The sequence below is a fragment of the Glossina fuscipes genome, unplaced genomic scaffold, assembly GCF_014805625.2.
Source record: "Glossina fuscipes isolate IAEA_lab_2018 unplaced genomic scaffold, Yale_Gfus_2 0, whole genome shotgun sequence".
Classification (NCBI taxonomy): domain Eukaryota; kingdom Metazoa; phylum Arthropoda; class Insecta; order Diptera; family Glossinidae; genus Glossina; species Glossina fuscipes.
In genome coordinates, this window is record NW_023998414.1 from 31,307,796 (window position 1) to 31,331,654 (window position 23,859).

Consider the following 23,859-nt stretch of genomic DNA (forward strand, 5'->3'; position numbering starts at 1 on the left):
GCGACAAAAACACTTAATATCCATCATCCTTATCCTTTAAAGATAATATGAGATGGGCGCGGCTGATTTTTTCTATTTTCAAAAAAAAAAAATCTTTCATTGCATAGACGTGTGAACTTCCTTTTCGCTAACGGGCGACTGTTGACAACAGATACTACTTAGCGCGGCAGACGGACAGATAGACGCACATGTTTAAATGCATTCCAAATTTGGAAATTATTCCTGCGCGTTATAAAGGTATTGAGAAAAAAAATTAAATTTTGATACACTATTTTATTGGGTAGGCGTGATCAATTTTTTCCATTTTTGTACGGGTGTTACAGCATCGCCCATAGAATATGCGTTCGTGAAAATATACAATTTTTTTATTCCTTTTGAAAAACGGAGGTGTTCCCAGTTTACGTCGTGTTGTGGGCATGTCTTTCGAACGATTTCGCCTACTTTCAATACCAATCTGCGTGCAAGAGCTTTCCATGTGTCTACCAAATGTGAAATCGATAGCTTAATTTTTGCGGCTAATAAAATCTTTCCAACAGACATTACACACACACGGCCATACTTACATCGATTCAGAATTTGATGCTAATCAAGAATATATATACTATTTGGGTCTTCGCAGCTTCCTTCTTGACAAAATGAGTATAATTTTTATCCTTTGGTGATGGGTATAAAAAGTAAAACCAGTGAACGGTTCACCCTTTGCTATACTTTATTGAATGTTTGTTGCTTACCACGAATACCATTTTATTCTACTCTGCTTAATATAATAGGTTTACATGTGCTTTGATCAGTTACAAGTATTGGCGAAAATGATAAAGTAATGCGAAGTATCAATGTGCTCCGCACAAAATAATCGTTTTCCAATTGACGTTATTGAGTTATTCAGTGCATACAGATAGTAATCATGAAACGTTCAAAGTTATATTTTCAACATTCGTTAGTTTTGTTGTTCGATTCGAAGAAATCTGGTGCTGAAATCCATCAAAAGCTTTTAGAAGCATGTGATATTGCTGCTCCACCGTATTCCAACTGGCGGTTTTGGTTTCAACGGCTTGAAAGCGGTGGCTTTGATGCCAATGACAAAGATGGGGCTGGAGGACCAAAATAGTTCGAAGGCAATGAATTTCAAGACTTATTGGACGCAAAGTCAAATTGTCAAACAATTTTCCAACAGCTTAGCAGTTGATGAATCAATTGTTTTTAGACGTTTACGTGTCCTGAAACACCCTATGATTTGCCTGAAAAAGCAATTTTCAACCGTTTCAATGTCGCGGATTCATTGCTTGCCAGGCAAAAAAAAGAAAGAGATTATTGTGGCACATTTTGATTGATGTTAAAAGTTGGATCCATGACCGTGATCCCAAACGAATCAAGTTACGGGTTAGTCTACGACACCGAAGCGTTCCACGCATGGTCACAAAATCTTGTTATGCATATGGTGGGATAAATAAGGTGTAGTGTTGTACGAGCTGTTAAATCCGAACGAAACTGTCGGACTGCGGATGTCAATTGAACAAATTGAATAATGGATTGTTGCAAAAAAGACCAGCAATAGCGGTTAATAGAAGCAAAGTCATCTTCTGGTATGGCAACGCTCGATCCCACGCTGCAAGAGCTGTCAAGGCTACACTTTTGCAGCTAGAACGGGAAGTTCTGCCGCAGCCCGCGTACACACCAGGCATAACGCCTTCTGATTACCACTTATTGAGATCGATGCAGCATAGCTTGTCGCGGTACGCGATACGCGGTTTCGAAATGTTGAAGAAGTACAAAAAATGGATCGAAACAAGTATCGTTAATTCGAACACGTTACCGCCATGTTGCCAAAAAGATGAAAAAAAGTTGTGAAAAATAATGAAAAATATTTTGATTGATATAGTTTTTTCAAGTGAAAAAAATGATCAGAATATATGCAAGCACTTAGTGACACTTGATAGGCCACATAAAGCAAGTAAATATTTTGAAATATGCGGCAAGTGTGCTGCTAAATAAGTAAAATGAAAATTTCTTTTTATATTTTCAACTAATCATACTTTTTATTTACAGCACTTAACTAAGAATAAAAAACAAGATAATTTTTTAAGTTTAATTTCAGAAATTTAAGCAAAATCATCGAATCACTAAATCGTAGGAAGAGATATAAAACATAATAGTTTCTCACTAAATAATTAAATTATTACAAATTACAAAAAAAAAAAAAAAAAAAAAAAGAAATAATAAAATCCAAACCATTTTGACTCATTGTCTACAAATATAGTATAGAGATATAAATTTAATAAAAGGCAATTTCATTGGAGCACATCAAATTATTTCTAAAATAGAAATTGGATTTTTTCAAAAGATATCCATAGGAAATTGTGAACGCAATTAACAATTATTGACATTAATTAGGGAGAGCACTAGAAGGGCGTTCGCTCAGCTGTGTATAAATTATAAGAGAAAAAATAAAAAATAAAATACATATACATATATATATATATATATATATATATACATATATACATATATATATATATGGAACAATTTATCAAACACACCACAAATCACAAGCACACATATATATATATATATATATATATATATATGTATGAAGATTATTTTATATAGCGTTCTTATTCTCTTTCAGTTTCTCCTTTACATGATATGCATACAATATAAAACGCATAAGAAATGAAAACATTTACAGCAAATATTAATTACGAATAAATTGTAGGATGCTCTTAGGATATTTATAAACACAATTCGCCTTGAGGCGAATTATGGATACCCAGCCACCTTAGGCTTTTTCGTTGATAAACACCGGCGCGTCAAATCACGTCAAATAAAGATTTGAGTATTTGATGAAAACATAATGGAATTTTAGGCGTTTTTCAAAATTCCTTTAATTCCTAATTTAATTAATTTAAACGATTTATGGTACGGTTCACATTCCTATCTCAACTTTGAAAGTAAAAAGCGTTTTATTTTAATTGATGTTAATAGTCCGGTCAGACGGACAGACAGAAAGATATGGTTACATACACGCACGCCGATCAAAATATATATATATATGTATATACATATATATATAAACTTTAGAGAGTATTTGGTGTACATTTCTAGAAAGTTATAAATGGAATGACTGCATACGTACGTACAAGCTCATCCTTTGGTGACAGGCAGTAAAACAAGAAACAAAATTAAAAGATAGCATTATTTACATGAAACAGAAATTTTTTTTGTTTTGTTTTGTTTCGTTTTTTCTCTGCATTTTTTTTATAAAGGTCGATTCTCAATTTTAAACGATATTATCAAATTTGTTCGTTTCCGATTTGAAATTTTCGATAAATTTTGAAAACAAATTTTTGTAATAATAAAAAAAAAAAAAAAAAAAAAGGACAAAAAATCGTTGCATAGATTTGTTAAAAATTTCAAGTAAAAAAAGTCGCTTTTGCTTCTTTTTTTTTCTTTCTTTCTTCATCTCATACAAATAAAGAATTTTATATAAGCGCTGTTATAAGTTTAGCCTTGAAGTTGACAAATTTCTCACTGGTTGCTGCCACGCGCTGTAACAAATGCAAACATAATGAATGATAAAAATTTGATAAATATATATAGATATATATATATATATATATATGTTAGATTTACCAAAATTAAATCTTGTATTAAATTGGCTAAGCCCCGATTGGCCAATACGACCAATCTTGTAACGGGACCGGGTATGCCTTCTGTGTAACCATCGTTGGCACGATTGGCATCGCTATCACCGTCGCTGTCACTGGAACCGCTTACACTATTTGCATTGGCGTCACCACTTTGAGTTTGCACGCTGCCCGAGAATAGCTGTTATAAGGAGAATGCACAAATTTATCACTAATGCCTGATGATCTATTACGTGATTACTTACTCGCACAACATCGAAGAGGAAGTTGCCAGAACCAGCAGCACCAGCACCGCCCGCATTACCACCAGCTGAATTAGTACCACTGGCTACTGGTAAAAATCTGTAAGCATATTGGATTTATTCCTATTTGAAAGCTTTTTATAATTTAATTAAAACAAATCATAGCTTGTAGTGATGCTCTTAATGGTGATACAAACAACCCAAGGGTGATCACATATGTACATAACTAGTCTGAAATATCTAAAAAATGCACTTCAAGGACTGCATATGTTGTCAATATGTTTTTGCTAAGGGTGAGATATGGAGTATCTTAAGTCAAGCGTGTACATTTGTTCTTTCATCCATCTAGTCACTGTCCTATTCAACTGCTTCGCTTATTCGTGATAGACTTCTGAAAAGTGTGCAATTTTAATAAACAGACCTAAAGCAAAACTCCCTCGTTTCAGGATCAGTTCATAATAAATCATGTTTGACTAATAACTTGCTAATCCAAAGTCCGCGCACCTCTGCCTGTATAAACAGGCAAGAAGTCGATGAACTTTATTTTTCGAGCACTTGGTTCAACAAATCGGTTCCACTTTCATCATTAATAGGGCATTTAGACCCACCTAACAACCTACAAGAAGTTGTGTTGATATTATTACGTCATCAAACTTACGTAGTCATAAAACCTAAGGACGTGGCCCCGTATAATTAAGGATTGACGGCGTTTCGATTAACATCTTTCACTGAAGGTCATAACAAATTTGTAACGGCACACCAGCTTTAAATTCCTTTTTACGCAATGCAGTCCGCATCCCGTGAATTATTTTGCACAAAAAAAACAACAATTTTTTTTTTGGAATGGAAGCGAATCTCATATCAAAGTCAAAATGATTTTCTTAAAAAACTAACATTATTTTCAGATTGTTTCCGACGAAAATCAATGAATCCTTGACGTTTGCCATGATCCAATGACTTTAATTCGTGAATCAGAATAGATTTAGTTTTGCGTCAAGATTCGTTAAGTTGAACGCATAGACAGTCAAAATGGTCGGGAATATCTTCCATTCGATAAATAATAGGCACAGATTTCAGGCGTAGCTGGTAGCTAAAAAAAAAAAAAAAAGCTGAAAAGATCCCTCATGATGCTCATATAATCTTTCTTGTTCATAGATCGGTCCCGTGCAAACGAATTCACAGAGCATTATTACATTATGGCAATTGAAGAAATCTGATTTGTTTGATTTTAATCGAAAATATTTTTTTTTCTATCCCAGCGCCTATTTTTTGCACCCTTTGCCATATAACCGTTCCTATGGAAAGTGAATCTTTATGTAATAAAAAGGGCAAATTTTCAATAGTGGATGACGATAGTTGGATTATAGTAATAATTTGAAAAAGAAATCAACCGTAACGAATTCGAATCACGTAGGTCGATTTTTTGAATACAACCGCCTATAAGGATTCTCATGAAATGTAAATTTTTATAAAATAATTGTTCATGTTTTGTGATAAAAAATTTCTGCACGATCGTGATTTGGCATAAAAATTAAAAGGACAAAACTTGAACGACATGGGTCTATTTCTTGAGCCTCGTTCCTTATAACATTACTCCTGAATAAGTAAGCCCATCAGGAAAAAGATTTAATTTTTAAAATTTGATAATGAAAGTCGGTCTATAGTAGCAGTTTAGCAAAAAAAAAAAAAAAAAAAAAATTAACGTTAGGAAATTTGGATTACATAGATATCAACACTAACATATATAGGGGTTATCATGGTAAAATCGATGCGTTTATCGATCGAGTTTACTTTCTAAAGTACCTGCCCGATGGGTTTGAAGTGTAAGCTTTAGAATCAAACCTCGAAACTGTAAAGGGAAATATCAAATTTACAGTTCGAAGTCAGCCGATGCGTTTGGGAACGTGACGCATGATAGCACTGGGGTAGTAGTGTTAGTATAATGAATTGGTGATACGAAATTTTTACCTTTTATTTCTATCATCCAAATCGACAGTGTCCTCGCTAGAATCCAATGTGAGATCATCCAAAGCCGGTGATTTTGGTTCGTTTAATTGTAGCTCGTTATTATTAATGTTTTTCGTTTTTTCTTCGTCATTTAAAGGCGAAACCTCATTATTGAAGCTCAGTTGTATGGTGTCATCAGATTTTGGTTGAGCCTGTTGTTGTTGCAGGGCGGCGGCGGCTGCTTGAGCGGCAGCTTCGGCTTCCTTAATTTGACGGGCAACGCGTATAGTTTCTTCCAATTGTTTATTAATGGCCGATAAATCAATTTGTGTATCAGTGGCAACATCCTTTATGTTTTCATTTCGTTTTGTTTTATTTCGGTTTTTGTTTTATATTTGATTATTATATATGTTTTGGAATTTTTCAGTTACATTTTAAGCAATAAATATCATCATCATGCAACGTTTTTTATATATAATAATTTTTTTATTATTATTATTATTATTATTTATTTATTTATTTTTTTTTTTTTTTTTTTTAAAAATATTAATTATTTCATTTCATTTCGTTTTTTATGTTATGCCAATTTTTTTTTTTTTTTTTTTTTTAAGTTATTTAAATTAGATGCAAGATAAATAAAAGTAGGAGAGAGAAAATGAGAGAGACAGATTAGGTAGGAAATTGAAAATATAGGATAGCGGATATGATGTTATGAGCGAGATCGTAATTTACATCAAAGAGGTACATAAGGATGAGGCAGGCAAGTGTTTACGTAAGCGGGCATACATGATGAATGTAATGCAGAAATTATTGGATATAAGAAAAAAAAAAAAGATGATGTTAACGTACATTTGCATTTGTGTGCGTGCATGTGTATGTGTTGTATATGTATATATGTATGTATGTATATGTATATATGTATATATATATATATATATATATATATGTTTATGTTTATATAGTTAGTAAAATACCGTTTTACAAAATCGTTTAACAATTTTTACCGTTTTATGAATGCAACGTGCATAATGATGTATTTTTGTATACATTTTTTTCATTACATTTGGTTTGCGTTGATGATTTCATTGCAATGATTAAACGTTTTGTTTTAATTGATTGATTTAAAAAAATTTTGTTTAATTGAAGGGTTATTACACAAATCGATTTGAAAATTTTATTATGTAGTATGCGCATGAAAAAAGAAAATATAAAAAAAAGAGAAAGAAAACAAAAAGCATGAGAAACGTGAATAAACAAACATATTGTCAGATTAGATTAGAAAGAAAGAAAATAAACAAAAAAAAAAAAAAAAAATTAATAAATAAAGAAAAAAATAAATAAAATAAAATATAAACTATATTGCCAATAAAATTTTTGTAATTTTGTTATAAAACTTTTTAATAAAATATCAAATAATCAAATACTTAAAAAATATATATTTCAAAAATTATTTGTCATAATAAAAATCATGGAACAATGCGTTTTTAAAAACGCATAACAATATGCATTACATTTCACTTATATTTATAAAGGTGGTACGAGTGTATCAAAGGATTAATGAAAGATAAACACAAGAGAAATCATTAGAAACGTATCCATTTTGATACACACATAAGAACCGCAGTGCAGATAATAAATTAAAATAAAATCAATCCTAAGCATTCGCTTATGAGTTGCAACCAATGAACTAACATTTAAAAATTTTTAGCGCAAAGTTGAGGCAAAACTGAACCGCCTTGCATTAAGATGTTCATCATCATTTTTTCGCCATTTATTTACTCTCTCATAAAAATCCAAAAACATATTTTATCATATTTTATGAAATTTAAAGAAAACAGAAAAAAAAAAAAACAAGCGAAAAATTTAAAATGTCAGTTCATTTCGAATCAATTCTCTTTCTCTTCTGAAATAAATTGAAAATTTTGAAAGATGACGGGAAACGATTTCGTTCGTTATATTCATGTTTTCCTGCAGTGTTTGCTTGCAGTGTAAATTGTTGTGCGATGACGAAATGATGCAAGTTGTGCTTGTTATTATTATTATTATTATTATTAATTTTTATTATTATTGTTATTATTATTGTTGTTTTTCTTGTTGTTTTTCTTGTTGTTGTTTTTGTTGTTCTTGTTGTTGCTGTATATGTGTAGTAGCCAATTTCTGTTTCATATTTATGTATGTATCAATCAAAAAAAAAAAAACAAAAAAAAAAATCATTAATTTACATTGAAAGCCAATTTTGTTTAAAATAATTACTTAAAATAGGATAAATATTTTTCTTAAGAATTTGAAAGTATTTACCCTAAATTGTGATATGTACTATTGTACTTAAAAAGTTGTTGTAGCAAATGTTTTACGCTTTAAATGAAGGATTACGAGGGCACTCACATTTTCAACAGTTGATTACACTTGGTTCATCGGTTGCGTTGCGTCCAGTGGCGCTGTGTTCATCGAATTTGTGTTCATTGCAGTGTTACTGTTATTATTGTTATCGCTTATATCATTATTATCTTCATCTTCGGGATCGAATGAGGGTAATTCAACTGATACTCGTATCGAGTTACTATCATTGCCGTCAGTATTATCATTACTTGTAGATGTATCGCTATTAACAATACTGGTGCGAGCCTGATTACCCAAGTTACCTTGTATAGCAGTACGTAATACAGCTGGTCCGACAATGCGAAAAATTTTCGTAAACATTTGATTAACCTGATCATCAACTTGCTACAACAACATAGGGGAAAATTTCGAAGGGGAAAAATTTTGAAAATTTAAATTTTTATTAAAGTTTGTTTGTTTGTTTGTTTGTTTGTTTTTTTTGTTTTTTTTTCTGTGTAGTGTAGTGTAAAAAGTTATGTGTTGGAAAAATGTTTTGTCTTTGCAATTTTGCCGGCATGAACAAAAAAATTTTCAAAGCTTAATAGTAGTGTGTCCACATAGAAGGGACGAGCAAAAAAGAACAATTAGCTGTCGTAAAGCGAAAAAAAAGTAGATCGCAACCGTTGATATTCTGCCTGTGCCTACCTAAAACAACTTATTTACTAATCATAGACGTGCTAATAAATCGATTAACCGCACGAGTAGCCAAGCAAGTAAGATTCGCATCTACCAAGTTTAGTGATCGCGGTTCAAATCTCGAGCGCGGCAAATTTACTTTGGTCATTGCTACAGCGAATGCTCAGCCAGTAAAAGAAATAACAATGACTGTTGGGTCACTCAATCTAGGAGCTGCTGCGACCACATCCGTAGCTCATTATCTTTCCTCACTTCGTTCGGACCGTACAAGGGAGACAATTCCCGTAGTGAATGGTCGTATAAAGAAAAAAGATTTATTCTTATCCTGATCACTTTTCAAACACTGAAGTAAATTGCAAAATCAATCCTAATAAAAATCTTTCTTTTCTTCCTGAAAGCATTCAATTCTTGTAATTGTCGCAGCAGAGAATCGATATGAGACAATTTTATATATAATTAGCCACGCCCATCCAGCATTATAGAGTATGAAACAAAGATAATGGTACACCCAACTCATTTTTTATACTGCCTTTTTTTACACGATTTCGAAATAAGACGGTCCACCAATGGTAGCAAATAAACTTTTTTACACGAATTTCTTTTTTCTGGAACAGATCCATAAAGGAAAAAAAAAATCTCTTTTCAATACTAATTTTGACACTTATGTATACATACAGTGCAACGAAATGCAATTGAGGGAAAACTGTGATCAGAAGTCAGTCGCTTTATGCCCAAATATGGGTTAGTGAGGTGCTCCACGGCTAGTTGGCCGTTAATAATGAGCGTTGATGCCACTTTAAACGAAAAAAAAAAAAAAAAAATCATTTCATCTATATGTCTATAGTTAGGGAATTACGTAGAATATTTTGGAAAATGTCGATTTTGTGCAGTTTTGTGAGTGTTTGCTTGAAAAGGTTCAATCTTTGACCAAAGAAAATGCACTCTTTATACCTTATAGCACTTGTGGTACAAAGTTATATTAGGATGTGTTGACGAAATTTGGTGCACTGCACCGGCATGTGTTCATCTGAGAACAAGCACTATTAAGCACAGTTTGGATGGGATCATTTTTTCGACCACTTTCCATTCAGTGCCTAATTTTGAAAATTTTAACGATTTTTGAATAAGTGTATTACGCGAAATGGTGTCGGGTATTTAATGGTGGACCGTCGTACACTATAGTGTTTTTACTCGTACGTATTTCCTTATGGAATGTCTTATTAAAGTTGAATACATTTATATTGCCCTACAATGATATTGAAAATAAAATAAATTTTTTACCCATTTCGAATTTTACCAAGCCCAGAATTGTTATTTTATATTACACCTGACCATTTAAGAAGTCATTTAAATCAAAATGAAATAATCGATTTTATAAAAAATTTACAATGGTCTAGCCTTTTAAAAGATTCTCTTTGCTTTCTGTACGGTACATGGGAAAGAATCGAAAGCGACATTAACCAGTTAACTGCTTAAAACGAGTATATATGGGTCGTGAGAAAAGGACAACATATCGAGTTATAATGAGCATACATGTTATCATCTGTTTGTTTGCCGTTGGGTGACTTCCCCATACAAGTCTATCATACCATATTAGAGTATTTAAGAATGTATGTATGACATTGTTTCAAGTTATTTCATCATAACTTAATTTCATCTTAAACGAAATGGGCATTTTCGAAAAAGATCGAAACAATTAACTGATTAAGCGAACGCATTATTCTAAAGCTGCTTCTAGATGCTTGTTGCTGTTAGTTGAATTTTAACTTTAGATTGAATTGTTTTTTATATACTAAACCAAGAACCCTAAATAAGTATAATATAGATATGTGCTCATCTATATATATGTATATATATATATATATATATATGTTTTTATGTTCTATCTTTTAAGAATTACTTTAAAGAGGAAGAGAGATATACTAATTAATTGAAAAATGGATTTAGCTTATTCTCAAAATGAAGCAAAGTTGAGTTACATAAGGTAGATGTAAAATTTTGAATTTTTCAAAGAAAAAAAAAAAAGAGAACATATTTTATCGTATTGTGTTATAGTTCTCATGCCTTTCGTGTGGTGCTAGCAATCTATTATGATTGAATGTATGAAACAATATCAAAACTACAACAACAAATATTAGATTTAAGTTAATTGCTAATTGTTTGAATAGATATAAAATAAATGATCAATATATAGATGCCTACATACACACACACACACACACACACATACAATTCAATACCATCAACTACAGATATACGCATAATGTATATATATATATATATATATATATATATATATATATGTAGATATATTAAAGAGATATATAAAATTAATGCATAAAAATAAATATAAAAGGATAGAAAATTGTGTATGCAAAATATTGTTGTAAAATAGTGAAAATAGTTAGCTTTCATAAACATAAAAAAAAAAAAGAAACAAAAATTTATAAAGGAAGGAATCACACTTCCGTTGTAATCGCTCGTATAGTTGCTTTCATTTTATCATTATGCATAATTGATAGAGTCGTCGATTAGGCTTCTGGTGCAGTTCATATTGGTGCGGGACAAATCTACAGATACAGTTTTATATGCGTGTATAGTATGAAATTTTCATTAATTAATTGGCAGTAATTTAGTTATTTTAACTGTTGTACTTTCATCATCATTTATCGAAACATTTAATGCCGTTGCCGTTGCCGTTGCCGTTGCGTGGGAGTTGTCATTGTTAGCGACGAGATCAGTTCTGGTTGTAACAAAATAATTTGTAGAATTTAATAAACGATTTATATCATTGATTAAAGCAACAAGTTGTGATTCATCAACATCTCGCGTATTAACGTCAACTTGATCATCATTATTTTTATCATTCAGTTGATCATTGTTCAAATTATTTAAAGATGTTGTTAAAACACTTGCGATTGTTGCCGTTGGATTGTTATTATTATTATTATTATTATTAATGTTACTATCGTTATTATTGTAATTATTTGAGGGAATTGCAGTTATTGGATTGTTAACGGTCGTGCTAAGGATAACAGGAGATGTTGTTGTTGTTGTTGTTGTTGTTGTTGATGATGATAATGTTGATAATGTTGATGATAATGCAATATTGGTAGTGGATGTTGTTTTGGGAGGTACTATGTAAATGGGACTATTGGTTGTGGTGGTTGTGGTGGTGGTGGTGGTTATAGAGGATTCGGGGGTGCTAGTATCCGAAGTGCTAGGGAGAGCGGTAACAATAGTAGACATGGTGGTGGCGTTTGACACTATCGCCTCGCGCGCACTCACATTATTATCATTGGACATAGCAGCAGCACCAGCAGCACCAGTAGTAGTTGTGATGGCAGTAATGGATGAATCCTCTTGACTGTTTGGTGCAAATGTTGGCAAATCAATTTGTATTCTGGTATTTATACCATTATTATTTGTTGTCGCTCTATTATTATCATTCGCTTCATTGTCTACTTTATTAATATTATTGTTATTAGCATCATCAGTATCATCGTTGTTGTTGTTATTGTTATTGTTGTTGTTATTGTTGTTGTTATTGTTGTCGTCGTTGTCGTCGTCGTCGAAATCAGCTGCCAAATTTGGTCTTTGCGGCGATGAACGATTGCTTAATACTGAACGTAATAAATCTGGTCCGGCAACTCTTATCACTTGCGCTATAATACGATTCACTATAGAGTCGATTTGCTATAAAAATTTGTGCGAAATTTTTAATTTATAAATAAACAGTTGATATGAAAATTTCATATATTATGTATATATGTTTGTGCGTGCTTGCAGTGTGTGAAGAGTAGGTGTGCCTTTGAATATATTCAATTTTTATTGTTGTTGTTGTTGTTGTTGTTGTTGTTGTTATTGTTGTTGTTTTTGTTGTTTTTGTTCTTGTAAATTTTATTTAGAGAAGATAGAATGATAAAGTGCTTGCTTTTACGTCTTACACTCACACCTAAGTGCATGCATGCAGATTATTATTATCTATTCGTCCCTTATCAGCCAAGAGTTTTGCGTTTTTCTATGACATTTTTTGTGTCAATTTTTTGAAAGGGAGCCTTTTGTCTTTCTGTTTTGTTGTAGTTAATTTTGGAACTTTTGCTTTTGCTTTTGTTTTTGTTTTTGGTTTTCATTTTAAATTTCAAATAATGTTAGTCACATTGAAGGTGCTTTTCTAATTTTCAATAAAATGAAATAATTAATCAATGGTCAATCGTTAACCACATATGTATGTACTCGGCCAATTGCATTTCAAATTTTTTTTTCAATGCCAATATCATTTAAATGCCAATTTGCAGTTTGAACGTTTCGTTGGGACACTTGATAAACTTAAAAAAATATAAATAAAAGCTTGTATACACTTAGCACATATATAAAATACATGAATATTGAAAAATATATAAAATATATGAATATTGAAAAAAATAAAAATAAAATAATTATTTAATTAATAATTATTCTCAATTATTTTGCTGTGGCTGTGATGATTGCCTTTGACTTTCTTCAAATTCTTTGTCCGGTTCAAAGACGATGAGTTCAGCGGGTAATGTCATATTCGTATTTACATGATATTGAGAATCATCAAGATTTTCTGGTCGTAGCCGTTGACGCGGGAAACCGCTATTGTTATTTAAAGCGGTACCCAAAACCGCTGGGCCCACTTGCTGCAGCACGTTATTGACAATACGATTTATTTGATAATCAACTTCCTGTACCACAAATCATGTACAGAGATTCACAAAACATATACATATGCATATAAATATTAATAAATAAATAAAATACATACACAATAATAATAATAATAATGTTGCTGTTATCATAAGCTACCTAACTCACATATAAGCCTATACATTATATTTAAATATACACTTGTGTCTCATATCTTCTTTTTTTTTTTTTTTTTTTTTTTGCTTTTCTTTTTTTTCTCTTCTTTTTGAAATAATAATCAAAACAAAAAAAAAAAAAAACTCTTTTTTTTTTTTTTTTTTTTCTTTGATTTTGAATCAGCTTTTTGCAATAACTTTTGGGCAAATAAATTTTATAAATATTTACCTTTGTTATATCGGGAAATAATTCACGTAATAAACCAATTGTTCTCTTATTGCGTTCAGCTATTAATGCTTCTTGTTCTTTGGATCCCAGTGTTAAAACATCGATTTCCTATAATCAAGAAGAAAAAAGAAAGAAAAATAACATAAAACACACAAAAAGTCAAAATCGATTTCGTTACCGAAAATGTAAAAAAAAATCTTATTGTTTAATTTCTTTCATTGGTGTTAATTATTGTTTAAAAAAAAAAAAAAGAAAAAAAAAGTGAAAGTTGTTTTACATGCTATTGTTGTGTGTTTTTTTTTTTATTTTTATTTTTTATTTTTTTTTTATTTTTTTTTTTTTATTTTTGCTAAGCCAAAACCAAATTACCAAGTTTCGTTTAAATTATGCAATTGTTCAATTTAAGCAAAATCGTTTGCTATTTTGCATGTTCCGTTTCTTGCTTATGTTACATGATCGGATGCTGTAGTGTAGTTAAAGTATCGTAAGGTTAGTTCATTATTTCATATTTTATATGATTAATGTGGAATTGCCCTTTAGAAAGTGAATGGTCAACTCCGCAAAATATTTGCTTTATTATATCACAGTTAACAGTTAGCATAGTTCTTATGTTAAAAATTTCGCGATTTATCGAAATTAAATTTTTTTTTATTGCAAGCATTACATTATTTTTTATAATGAATAGTATTCTCGTAATTCTTACAGGAAATTACTGAGATTTGTCTAATCAAACCTCGATATTTTTGAAAGAGTTTAACTCTTTAAGTAAAACTGTTAGCTAACAAGAATCAAATCTAGCCACTATGCGGTCAAAATTAAAGCACAACGATCGGCCGGATACGACGAAAGGCCTAAACGCTTATGGGTGACGGAAGTGTGTACAAAACTGTCGACATCCTCAAACATAGCTGTAATGTGGGCTGTGTAGTGCTCACGTATAGGTATATCAATGGCAAGTGTCCTACAGATATAAAAGAGATTTGTTTACCAAATGAGTCCTTTAGCAGTACTACAAGGCTTTCTCAGCGTTTCCACCCACTCGCCTTAGAGTTGCCTTTATATCGCATGGCACATTATAACGACTCACCATTCTCCACTCACACTGCAAGCCCTTGGGGGTAGCGAAACCGTGTGAATCATAGACGTACCGAAACCGTCACTTTTCCCGGTTACGCCAATAACGGTTAGTTGTTTGCTTTAAAACTCGCATCTATTAGAGCTGCTCAACGATGTGTTTATGGCCTAATATCTATAATCCGGCAATGGGATTTTCTGTTGGAAGCTTAAGAGGTGCATCGGAAGAGGAAAGCGGGCATTTTCTTCTCCCATTCGGTTCTATCTCTAAGAGGCTCTTAAACTTACTCAAGCCCTGATAGTACTACGAATTGTTTGAAGGCACGGATGCAGTTCGATCTATGCTATGTAATGACATCGTTGGAAGCATTACTTCCTCGGGAAAGGATAGCTCGCTGCATGGCCTACCAGGATTTGTGAATCGTCAAAAGGCAAGCATGGCAACGGTTGTAAGGTTACATCGAAAGTTGTACAGAGCGGCGTAAGTCCACAAGGTGACTAATTTTGAAATTGTACAAATCCACGGAGGTTGGGTTATATAAAATAGGTTTGCTTCAGGCATGGCGATGCACTTCCCATCAGACTATAGGGATGAATGCCTAATCTTGCCTGACTGCTGGGTAAGGCCCTTCGAGGAATATCGTGGTGGCTGTGGGGAAGCTGGAAATGTCACGAATGGATTTCATAGGAAATCAACGGTAACAATGCTCCAATAGACAATCGTGGAAAAAGCTTTTGAAATTGTTAAAGAACTATTGCGATAGAGTCGGCGATCAACTATCGACTAATAAGAAGAACAAGAAGACAAAATCTAAACAGTTTTGCAAAATTATCATCGATACGTAAAAGCGATAACTTCTCTTGTAAATTTTTTTGAGATATTTTGGTTGATAAGCATCGCAAACCATCGCATTCTGAGGGAATTGAATGTTTATCAAAAGGAGTAGCTAGTCTCGATCATATTAAAGTATACTTCCAAAAGCTGGGCTTGCTTCAAAACCCATGCAAGTTACTACTAACCCTGCCATTGGTTGAACGAATGGAAAGCAAAGAAGAAAGTTACACTTTAAAAGCTATACTTACTTATAAAGCTAATCATATATTGCGTCTTATGCTTTGCATATTTAAATTATATTTTTATTCAAATTTATCGAGAAAGGTTAGATAGAAAAAATTTGAAAATTGTGATTGTGGTCGTAATGTCAAGAGACCGATAACAATTCAGCATACAAGTGAACCTGCACAGAGGTTGGCAAGCCTGGAAGTTTTCAATGCTTTACAAACTTACGTAAATGTATTCTAATTGCTGTAGTGGTTATGTAGTGAGTGGCCTTATGAAATTCGCACAACAAAAAGTAAGCCAGTGATCCTATTTCAAAATCCGTAAAGCTGCTCTTCAATCTATCACGAAAATTGCGACAACATATTTATTTGGAAAATAAAAAGTCACCGTTCAGCAAGTCACTGAGCCAAGTGAAAGATTGTGTAACCGGAAATTCCGGCAATCTGCTGTATGACCCAAACGTAGTATAAAATGAAAATCGGATCATTTAGCAATTATAAGACTATATAAGCTATAATAATAAAATCTATCAACTATTATATATATAGGGTTTGACAATTTCATCAATCTGATGTTCAATTTTACTAAAATTGCTAGTTTTGCGCTACTTCTCATAAAGATTGATTTTAAGATGCTATCCATGCCTTGGTTACTGCATACTAAAAAAGATTCTCAATATTCGCAAAAAATTGTGTATTTATCGAATAAACACCTCACCTATATTATGCCACGTCTCCTTAATTACAAGTATTCTTAGAAGATCTTAAGTGTTTGACTATAATTACTTAGTCACGCTTGTTATTTAACAAAAAATTTACAAATCATAAAAAAGTATAATAAACAATTATTTTACTCGTTTTAGGTAATAAAATAATGATGGGTTATTTAACGGGTAACATTGCGGTAAGCTTTTCAGGAATCGAATTTGTTTATTCGCTAAATAGATGGTCGGAATCTTCGAGAATGTTGGGAGAAAAGTTCATCATCTGAAGAAAGTTTTTTTCCTTGAAACTTTACGCTCTGTCACACGCGCTCAAAAACGCTTGCCTGTGTAAATTAAATGATTTTTATGAAATTGCGGACGAACGTTGGCGTCGTTGGCACACTTTAACATAAAATCTTTGGCAAAGAGAACGGGGAGGAATATTCGAATATAGAACGGTAGTATCATACCATTCGTAAAACTTAAATGCTTCAGTCACACTACAAGGCAAAAGCTCAAAGTGAACAGTTCTTTTTACAAGAATACTTTTAGGCTTAAAGCACTAAAACAAGCAAGAAATATCAGTGGGAAATATGCAAAGCAAAGATAGGGTAAACAATATTTTAAGCTAAGTCCAAGTACCTATTATGTAAATAATTAATTACAAACTATTGGTTTACCGAAGCCGCGACCATTGATTTTGCAGTCGCGAGGCTTGTGCCATCGGCTATGCGGCCGTCGAGACTGGCGGACAAATGATAAAAGTTGTCAAACATTTGTATTTTTTATTATGCAATGCAAGCGATAATCAAAATTTTCATAAATCGATTATGAGAACTTTCAGACTTCAGATTCAGCGATAAGTAACGAGGTTTGTGAAAAAATATCATTGAGCTCTCAAGCTAATAACGCACAAAAGTATATGCGATGGACAGTGAAAATTACAGCCGTGTACGTGTGTCTATGTTGCTTGGCTGTCTATTGATCCCGTGAGTTTCTTGAGAGCAGGCTGTAGCGGCCTTTACTTAAAAATGTATAGTTATATGTATATTTGAAAATTAGCTAAAAGTCGCGATTTCCATCAAACACCATTGATGACAGCTAAGTCCAATAAGCTACAAACCATGAAACAACTACAAAACCATAGTGTGTATTTTAAACAAGATGGCTCGACAACTTATCTAGTCAGCCGAAAAAAAAATTCATTATTTGAAAATTGAAAGAAGAAGAAAAAAATCCATGTTGTATTGTTTTTATACAATGAGCTGCTTATGCTTACGTAGAATATTATATAATATTTATAGTATTGTCACATATTTTTCATCGAGTTTATTATTTGATGTTCTAAAGCGAATCGACGATTCATTTCAAATCGAATGCAATGTCTTCTTTGTTGTATTTGTTTGCTATATACACATACGCGGCTATATACTTTGGCGGTTTTTTTCGGCTAGGCATCGTGAGTAATAAATAAATCATTGGATTACACTTTTGTGGATTTTTTTAAACAATAACTTTTTTAATTTAAATTTCAATCGAATTTTTCTATTAAGAAAGGAATGTAGTGGAAAAGATGCGTTTAATGTGTCACTCATCTCGTTTGTAAGGAGTAGAGAAAATTTGCAAGAAAAATTTTTATGTTTGTCATACGACCGAAAAATGTAATCATAAATCTTCTTAAAATCAAAGTAAGGTCAGTGGTACATGAGAAATTGAACTATTTGTCTAAGACGCATCGATATCCGATCCTATCATCCGAATAATTCGCTAATTGCTTTTCATTACAACCGTTATACATATTAGCATCTAAAAGATGGACTTATTTGATCCAAATTTCCTACCGTTTATTTTTTTTGCTGAATTACTGCTATGGACCAATGTTTGCCACAATGGACCAATGTTTGGCTTACTATTCATGAGAAGAAGTCTTATACGTAATGGGGTCCAACAAACAGATCCATGTGATTCAAATTTGATGCACTTAATGGTTACGTTAAATCACTATCATGAACCAATTTTCATCATAAAATATCAATAATTAGACCTTGTTGGCATTCAAAGGTTTCCATTTCCTGATCATCCTTATATGCGATGACATCCAAAAAAATAGACCTCTGTGGTGTCCAATTTCGGTAAGGTTGACTTTTGCATTATTATTATTATTATTATTAATAATTTCGCCAGAGAAATAAATTCTAAGACTAAACTCTTAAAAGTACTAGTATCTAAGGCTATTAATTTTTTTTTTTTTTTTTTTTTTTTTTTTTTTTCCATTAATTTACTATTGTAAACCAATATTCATCACGTAATACGGAAAATTATACGGTTTTCTCATTTAGTTCTCGTATGAACGGTTATATGAGAAGGCGGTTCTAAAAGTTAAGCTCGCCGAACCAAAATTTTCACACCAATTTAAAATCTCGACATACTATTACTCAGTGATTTGTTGCGAGAAATTTTGAAAAATTGCAATTTTTTTTCCGTATAACGATTCTTTAAAATAAGACGTTATATGGAGAGTAATTGAAAAAGTTGACCAATCCGAACCGACAGCGAAACGCAACTATATCAAATTTCATTAAAATGTCTCAGAAATTGCGATCTATGAGTTGAATACAAACATACATGAACGCTCATTAGACGGACAGGCGGACGGATAAGCTTAATAAATGGTCGGTCTATCGTAAGTTCTTCTGGATTTTACCTACATCCGCATAAACTTTATACAGCCCATGTCCCAAGTGGTGTAAGGTGTAACGAGAACCTAACATAACCACTTGGAAGCATAGTGCCCGAATTATATTGATTGATTGATTAAACTTGCATGGTGGTTGCCTAAGACTCCTTTGGAGGTGGCATATTGATTTTGCACTAAAATTATCCCTCCCCCCCCCCATGCAATACAACAAACATAATACATATTGTTCGTTAAGAAGTGAAGTGAGTTGCATTTGAAACTTTTAAGGTTTCTCCACAGGTTTGCCATGATTCCGTTCGAATAGCGTTCAATATCGCAGGTAAGTGTTAAGATTATTTTTTATTTTTTTTTTTTTATTTTACATATCGGTTAAGGTCACAAACATTTTCGAAAGCGCTTTATTTTTTAGTTTTAAGACTCTATAAATGCCTTATTATTCATATTATATCACATTTTATTTATTATATGTTGCATTTGTTAATAAACATTTTTTTAAATTATATTTATGAATTCATTATAAAACTTGTACCTTAATTACTCTTTTTATAGCTGTTTATGTTTGTTTGCTATTTGTTAGTTGTGCTCTTTTGTTGGTGCTTTTTATTGGCTTTTATATATAATATAATGCTTATATTATTAAATATGTATAGTTTTTATAAATATTTAAGACAATCTAAGGAAAACCACTTAAAATTTTGTTATTGTACAAGCAATGGTGTTGTAATTTGCTTCTTCTCTCCTTTAATTAATATTTTCATACACATAGGCTACCGATTAAATGATATTTATAATCTTTATGCTTAGAAATTCCGCCTAGAAACCCTTTCGCAAATTCACGATTTCGTAAATGGTTGCGTGTTCTCTTCTCGAAAGATTCATTTACATATTATTATTTTATTTGATTAGATCCGAACATATCGATCATTAAATCTCGGAACAATGTTGCAAACAAAAAATTCAAGCAAAAATTGCAAGCAAGTTATAGCGATTTAAGTGACGCTATTTTTGTTATTTTATCCCAATGTCATGCGTTGACTAAACAGGGCGACTTCCGATGGAGGCCAATACCGTTTAAATTAAGTGTTGACTTGAAAAGCATTACCGTAACTTTTCGCATCCAAAAACAACAATGTATCAATGTTTTCTTGATTTCAAATAAAATCATACGAACATCGATTATGCTAAACACAATGGACGCCTAAAGAGTATTAAATAAATCCTGAAAGCTATTATCAATAATTGAAAACTGAAGATACAAGAGATAAGTAATGTTCTAAAAATATCAATCGGCAATGTATTCACTGTTTCGTATGAAAATTGTGAGCATGAGACATGAGGTTTCCAAATCGATATGGCATTTACGCTCGCTCAGTTGATCAAATGCATCTCACAACAAGTCGGTGTCAACGATGAGACTCAAACTGCCCTTCAATGTTATCGCTTTGTAAATTGCAATGGATTTAGCTCAAGTGATGAGATCATTGCGGAAACTGAAGCTTTGTATGACAAATCGGTCTCTAAAAAAAGCGTTAACATGTTAGCGAAGCGTTAACTGATTGAATCATTTTTGGGCGAAACCATGTTAATGAAGAAACTCGAACTTTGCATTAACGGGAAGAGAAAAGTTTTTTCTTACTATTATAATTATTTTTTTACATAAAGTAAAAAAGAGGCGTAATAGAAGAAGAGAAACAAAGTATTTATGAATGTTTTATTGGTAGACAGTTTTCTTATCTATCTACCGCGCGGATTTTGTTTGTTCTCTTTAGAAAATGGGTAAATGTTGAGCAACTGTCGCACTCAAATGCATCCTGCTATCGCGTTTATAACTAAGATAACTAACTTTTCCACTTCAATTTTGAAGGCAAGAAGAATCCCATGAGTATCAACTCAGTTAGCATCTTATCCTGATAAAGTTATGCCATCTGACTAACACATGGAATAATTACTTCTAATGTGGGATCTTTCAATAAGAGTATCACTAAGGTATAATTTAAAAGCTTTCATGCGATGGAGGCATTGTTTCATAAACTGCGTGGCATCCTATTAAAAGTGAATGTCACATGATATTCCTATCATCAATTTCAAGACGAAAAAATCAATAGTCAATATCGAACAATCGCATCAAACTGTCATTTGTTACGTGTGTCCCTCGGCTATTTTTGTTGACCTTTCGGAGTCACAGATGTGACAGTGTGGCTTACTTACCCAACCAGACGGACAATAATGGAGATCGTTACTGAGAATAATTTTGGTTTAATTTCGGTTCGCTTAGTAAATGTTACTCACTTGGATTGCGTTGTGCGAGTGTATGCAGATTCATATTTGGATACCTGCTAGTTTTTATTACACTTATCCAGTATACATTTCGAATGGATACTCTTCAATGCAATGTTGTGTATATATCTTTATCCAACACTTTCTTTCTATGTTTGTTTATTTTTAAAAATTTATATATTTATTATTATCAATGCTATCAATTAAACTAATAGTAGACGTGTTAAAGGACTCTAGCGGGCCTAGATTTACCATTAAACACTCTTTACTGCTACGCTTAATACATATAACGACGTTTCAAAATATGGCGTTACATGGAAAATGGTCGAAAAAGTGGTCCGTTCCGAATAAATTCCAATTGTGTTCGTCCTTGCGCTAAAGTATGTCGCTGAACGAAATGTCATCAAAGTATTTCAAAAATTGCAAACAGTATGTATTGAACTCAAGAACAAGAAACGGACAGACAGACAGACAGAAAAGTTTAGAATCAATATCTGAATGGATCGGAAGAATAAGAGGTGAATTTACCTGCAGTCCTCCAGGATGTTGTACACATCCGCACAAATTTAATATACTGCTATACCACAACTAGTGCAGGGTATGAAAATTGCAATTCTACGAATAAATCAATTGTCAATACTTTGTTGTAATGTTCATGAGGCAAGAGTGCGACTTGTCGTCAAGGGACAATTGTTGCCTCAAGTATCGAATAAGTCACGTTGTAGAAGAAGACAAAATAAAAATATTGTTAAAAGAAAAAATTCCATAGTAGGCGCCGGTTAAAAATTAACCGGATATTGTAAATGGTATTTGGCGTTTAGAAGCGTAAAAACGCTAACAGTGGCTAACAGGAGGAGAAGAACTTATTAAATTTAGTTTACCTAGACTAGGTTAAAAAATTGCTTCAATTAGAAGTTGAGCTTTTAATTTGCATCGTTGCAGGATTACATCATAATAATGAAATAAAAAAAAAAAATTATGTTATTCATTGCAATTGTTATGTGCATACGTAATAGACAAAGTAATACGGTGCGTATAATTGAAACGTAACATAATAAGCATTGTCAGTAGACAGGCAAGTTTTGTGTTTTTTTTTTTTTTTTCCTCGTCCGCACTCAATCGATGCAACACAAATCCTGACAAATTCATAGTAACACAGAGACCCATATATCTAATGCGAAATATATATATATAAAAATACCAGAAAATCGAGTCTTTGTCTCCTTGAGCAGCTAGTCTTGTTTGCTTGTATGTTTGGTGAATGGAATGGCTACGTATCGAATAAGTTAATATTATTTAAAAAAAAAAAAGAAAAAACTTGATCTTTCGAGCATAGCATAGCATACTATAGCATAGCAATAATTGAACGTGGTTACCCAATCTAAAAAATATTATGCATCGTAATAAACGATTAAATAAATGTAATAAAAAAAAAAAACAAAAAAAAAATTATTAATAGATTTTGTTTCCTTTCGTATACATTGTATAACTGAATTTTTATACAATACAAAATGATAGAAATTTCTGTTAAGTGTGGGAACAATCAATGTAGGGCCATGCTCAGTATACGTTTATCGTGTCGTGAATACTAAAGCATTCGATTGATTGCATCGATTTTAAATATGATCGTCTAACTATCCTCCGAAAATGTATCCAAACATATTTCCGATATTGTAACTAATTTTAAGATAAATTGACTATCGTTTGACATAATTGTTTATTATGTTCTATGCTCGTAGAGGGATGACGTTTTTTTCCAATTTTCAATAGCCCTGTTAAATGTAGATTTCGTACTCTAAACGATTATATGCGAAGGGTTAATGATTTATGCTATTTGTAAACTTGATTTCTGGCCATCAGTTACCGTAACATATACTAAGGGTTAGTTTTATCTTTTCTGAAATGACAGACAGTTATAGTATCGTTTCCGAATTCAACGGTCGCCAAGTAGATATATATTTAACGGAGCTGCTGGTGTTGATTTCTGTGCATTATAAAAGGAAGGGTAAATTTTTTGTGATATAATGTCCTCTGGATGGGCATAAAAATTTAACATATTGTTATGATAGACTCTCTCTCACATTTGATAAAATGAATTTGGATTTTTTTAAGGAAGCAAACTCTAATGATGATGAAATCAA

At 32.1% G+C, this 23,859-nt stretch overlaps 1 protein-coding gene across 2 annotated transcripts in view; it reads right to left on the reverse strand.

The window, feature by feature from the left end:
* Window positions 1-3,411: 3,411 nt before the first annotated feature.
* The window catches only part of LOC119637221 (GATA zinc finger domain-containing protein 14), a 36,036-nt gene continuing 15,588 nt past the window's right edge, over window positions 3,412-23,859 (reverse strand). Inside the window, exons 2-6 of one of the 2 annotated variants that reach the window (XM_038034322.1) lie at window positions 13,904-14,011; window positions 5,855-6,180; window positions 3,890-3,986; window positions 3,631-3,825; window positions 3,412-3,545 (exon numbers count right to left, since the gene is read on the reverse strand). In XM_038034322.1, the coding sequence (XP_037890250.1) occupies window positions 3,480-3,545; window positions 3,631-3,825; window positions 3,890-3,986; window positions 5,855-6,180; window positions 13,904-14,011 (792 nt within the window). In that variant the 3' untranslated portion in view covers window positions 3,412-3,479. Of the gene's footprint in view, window positions 3,546-3,630; window positions 3,826-3,889; window positions 3,987-5,854; window positions 6,181-11,199; window positions 12,545-13,903; window positions 14,012-23,859 lie in introns of those variants that run through there. The other variant, XM_038033491.1, reaches the window with a different exon arrangement.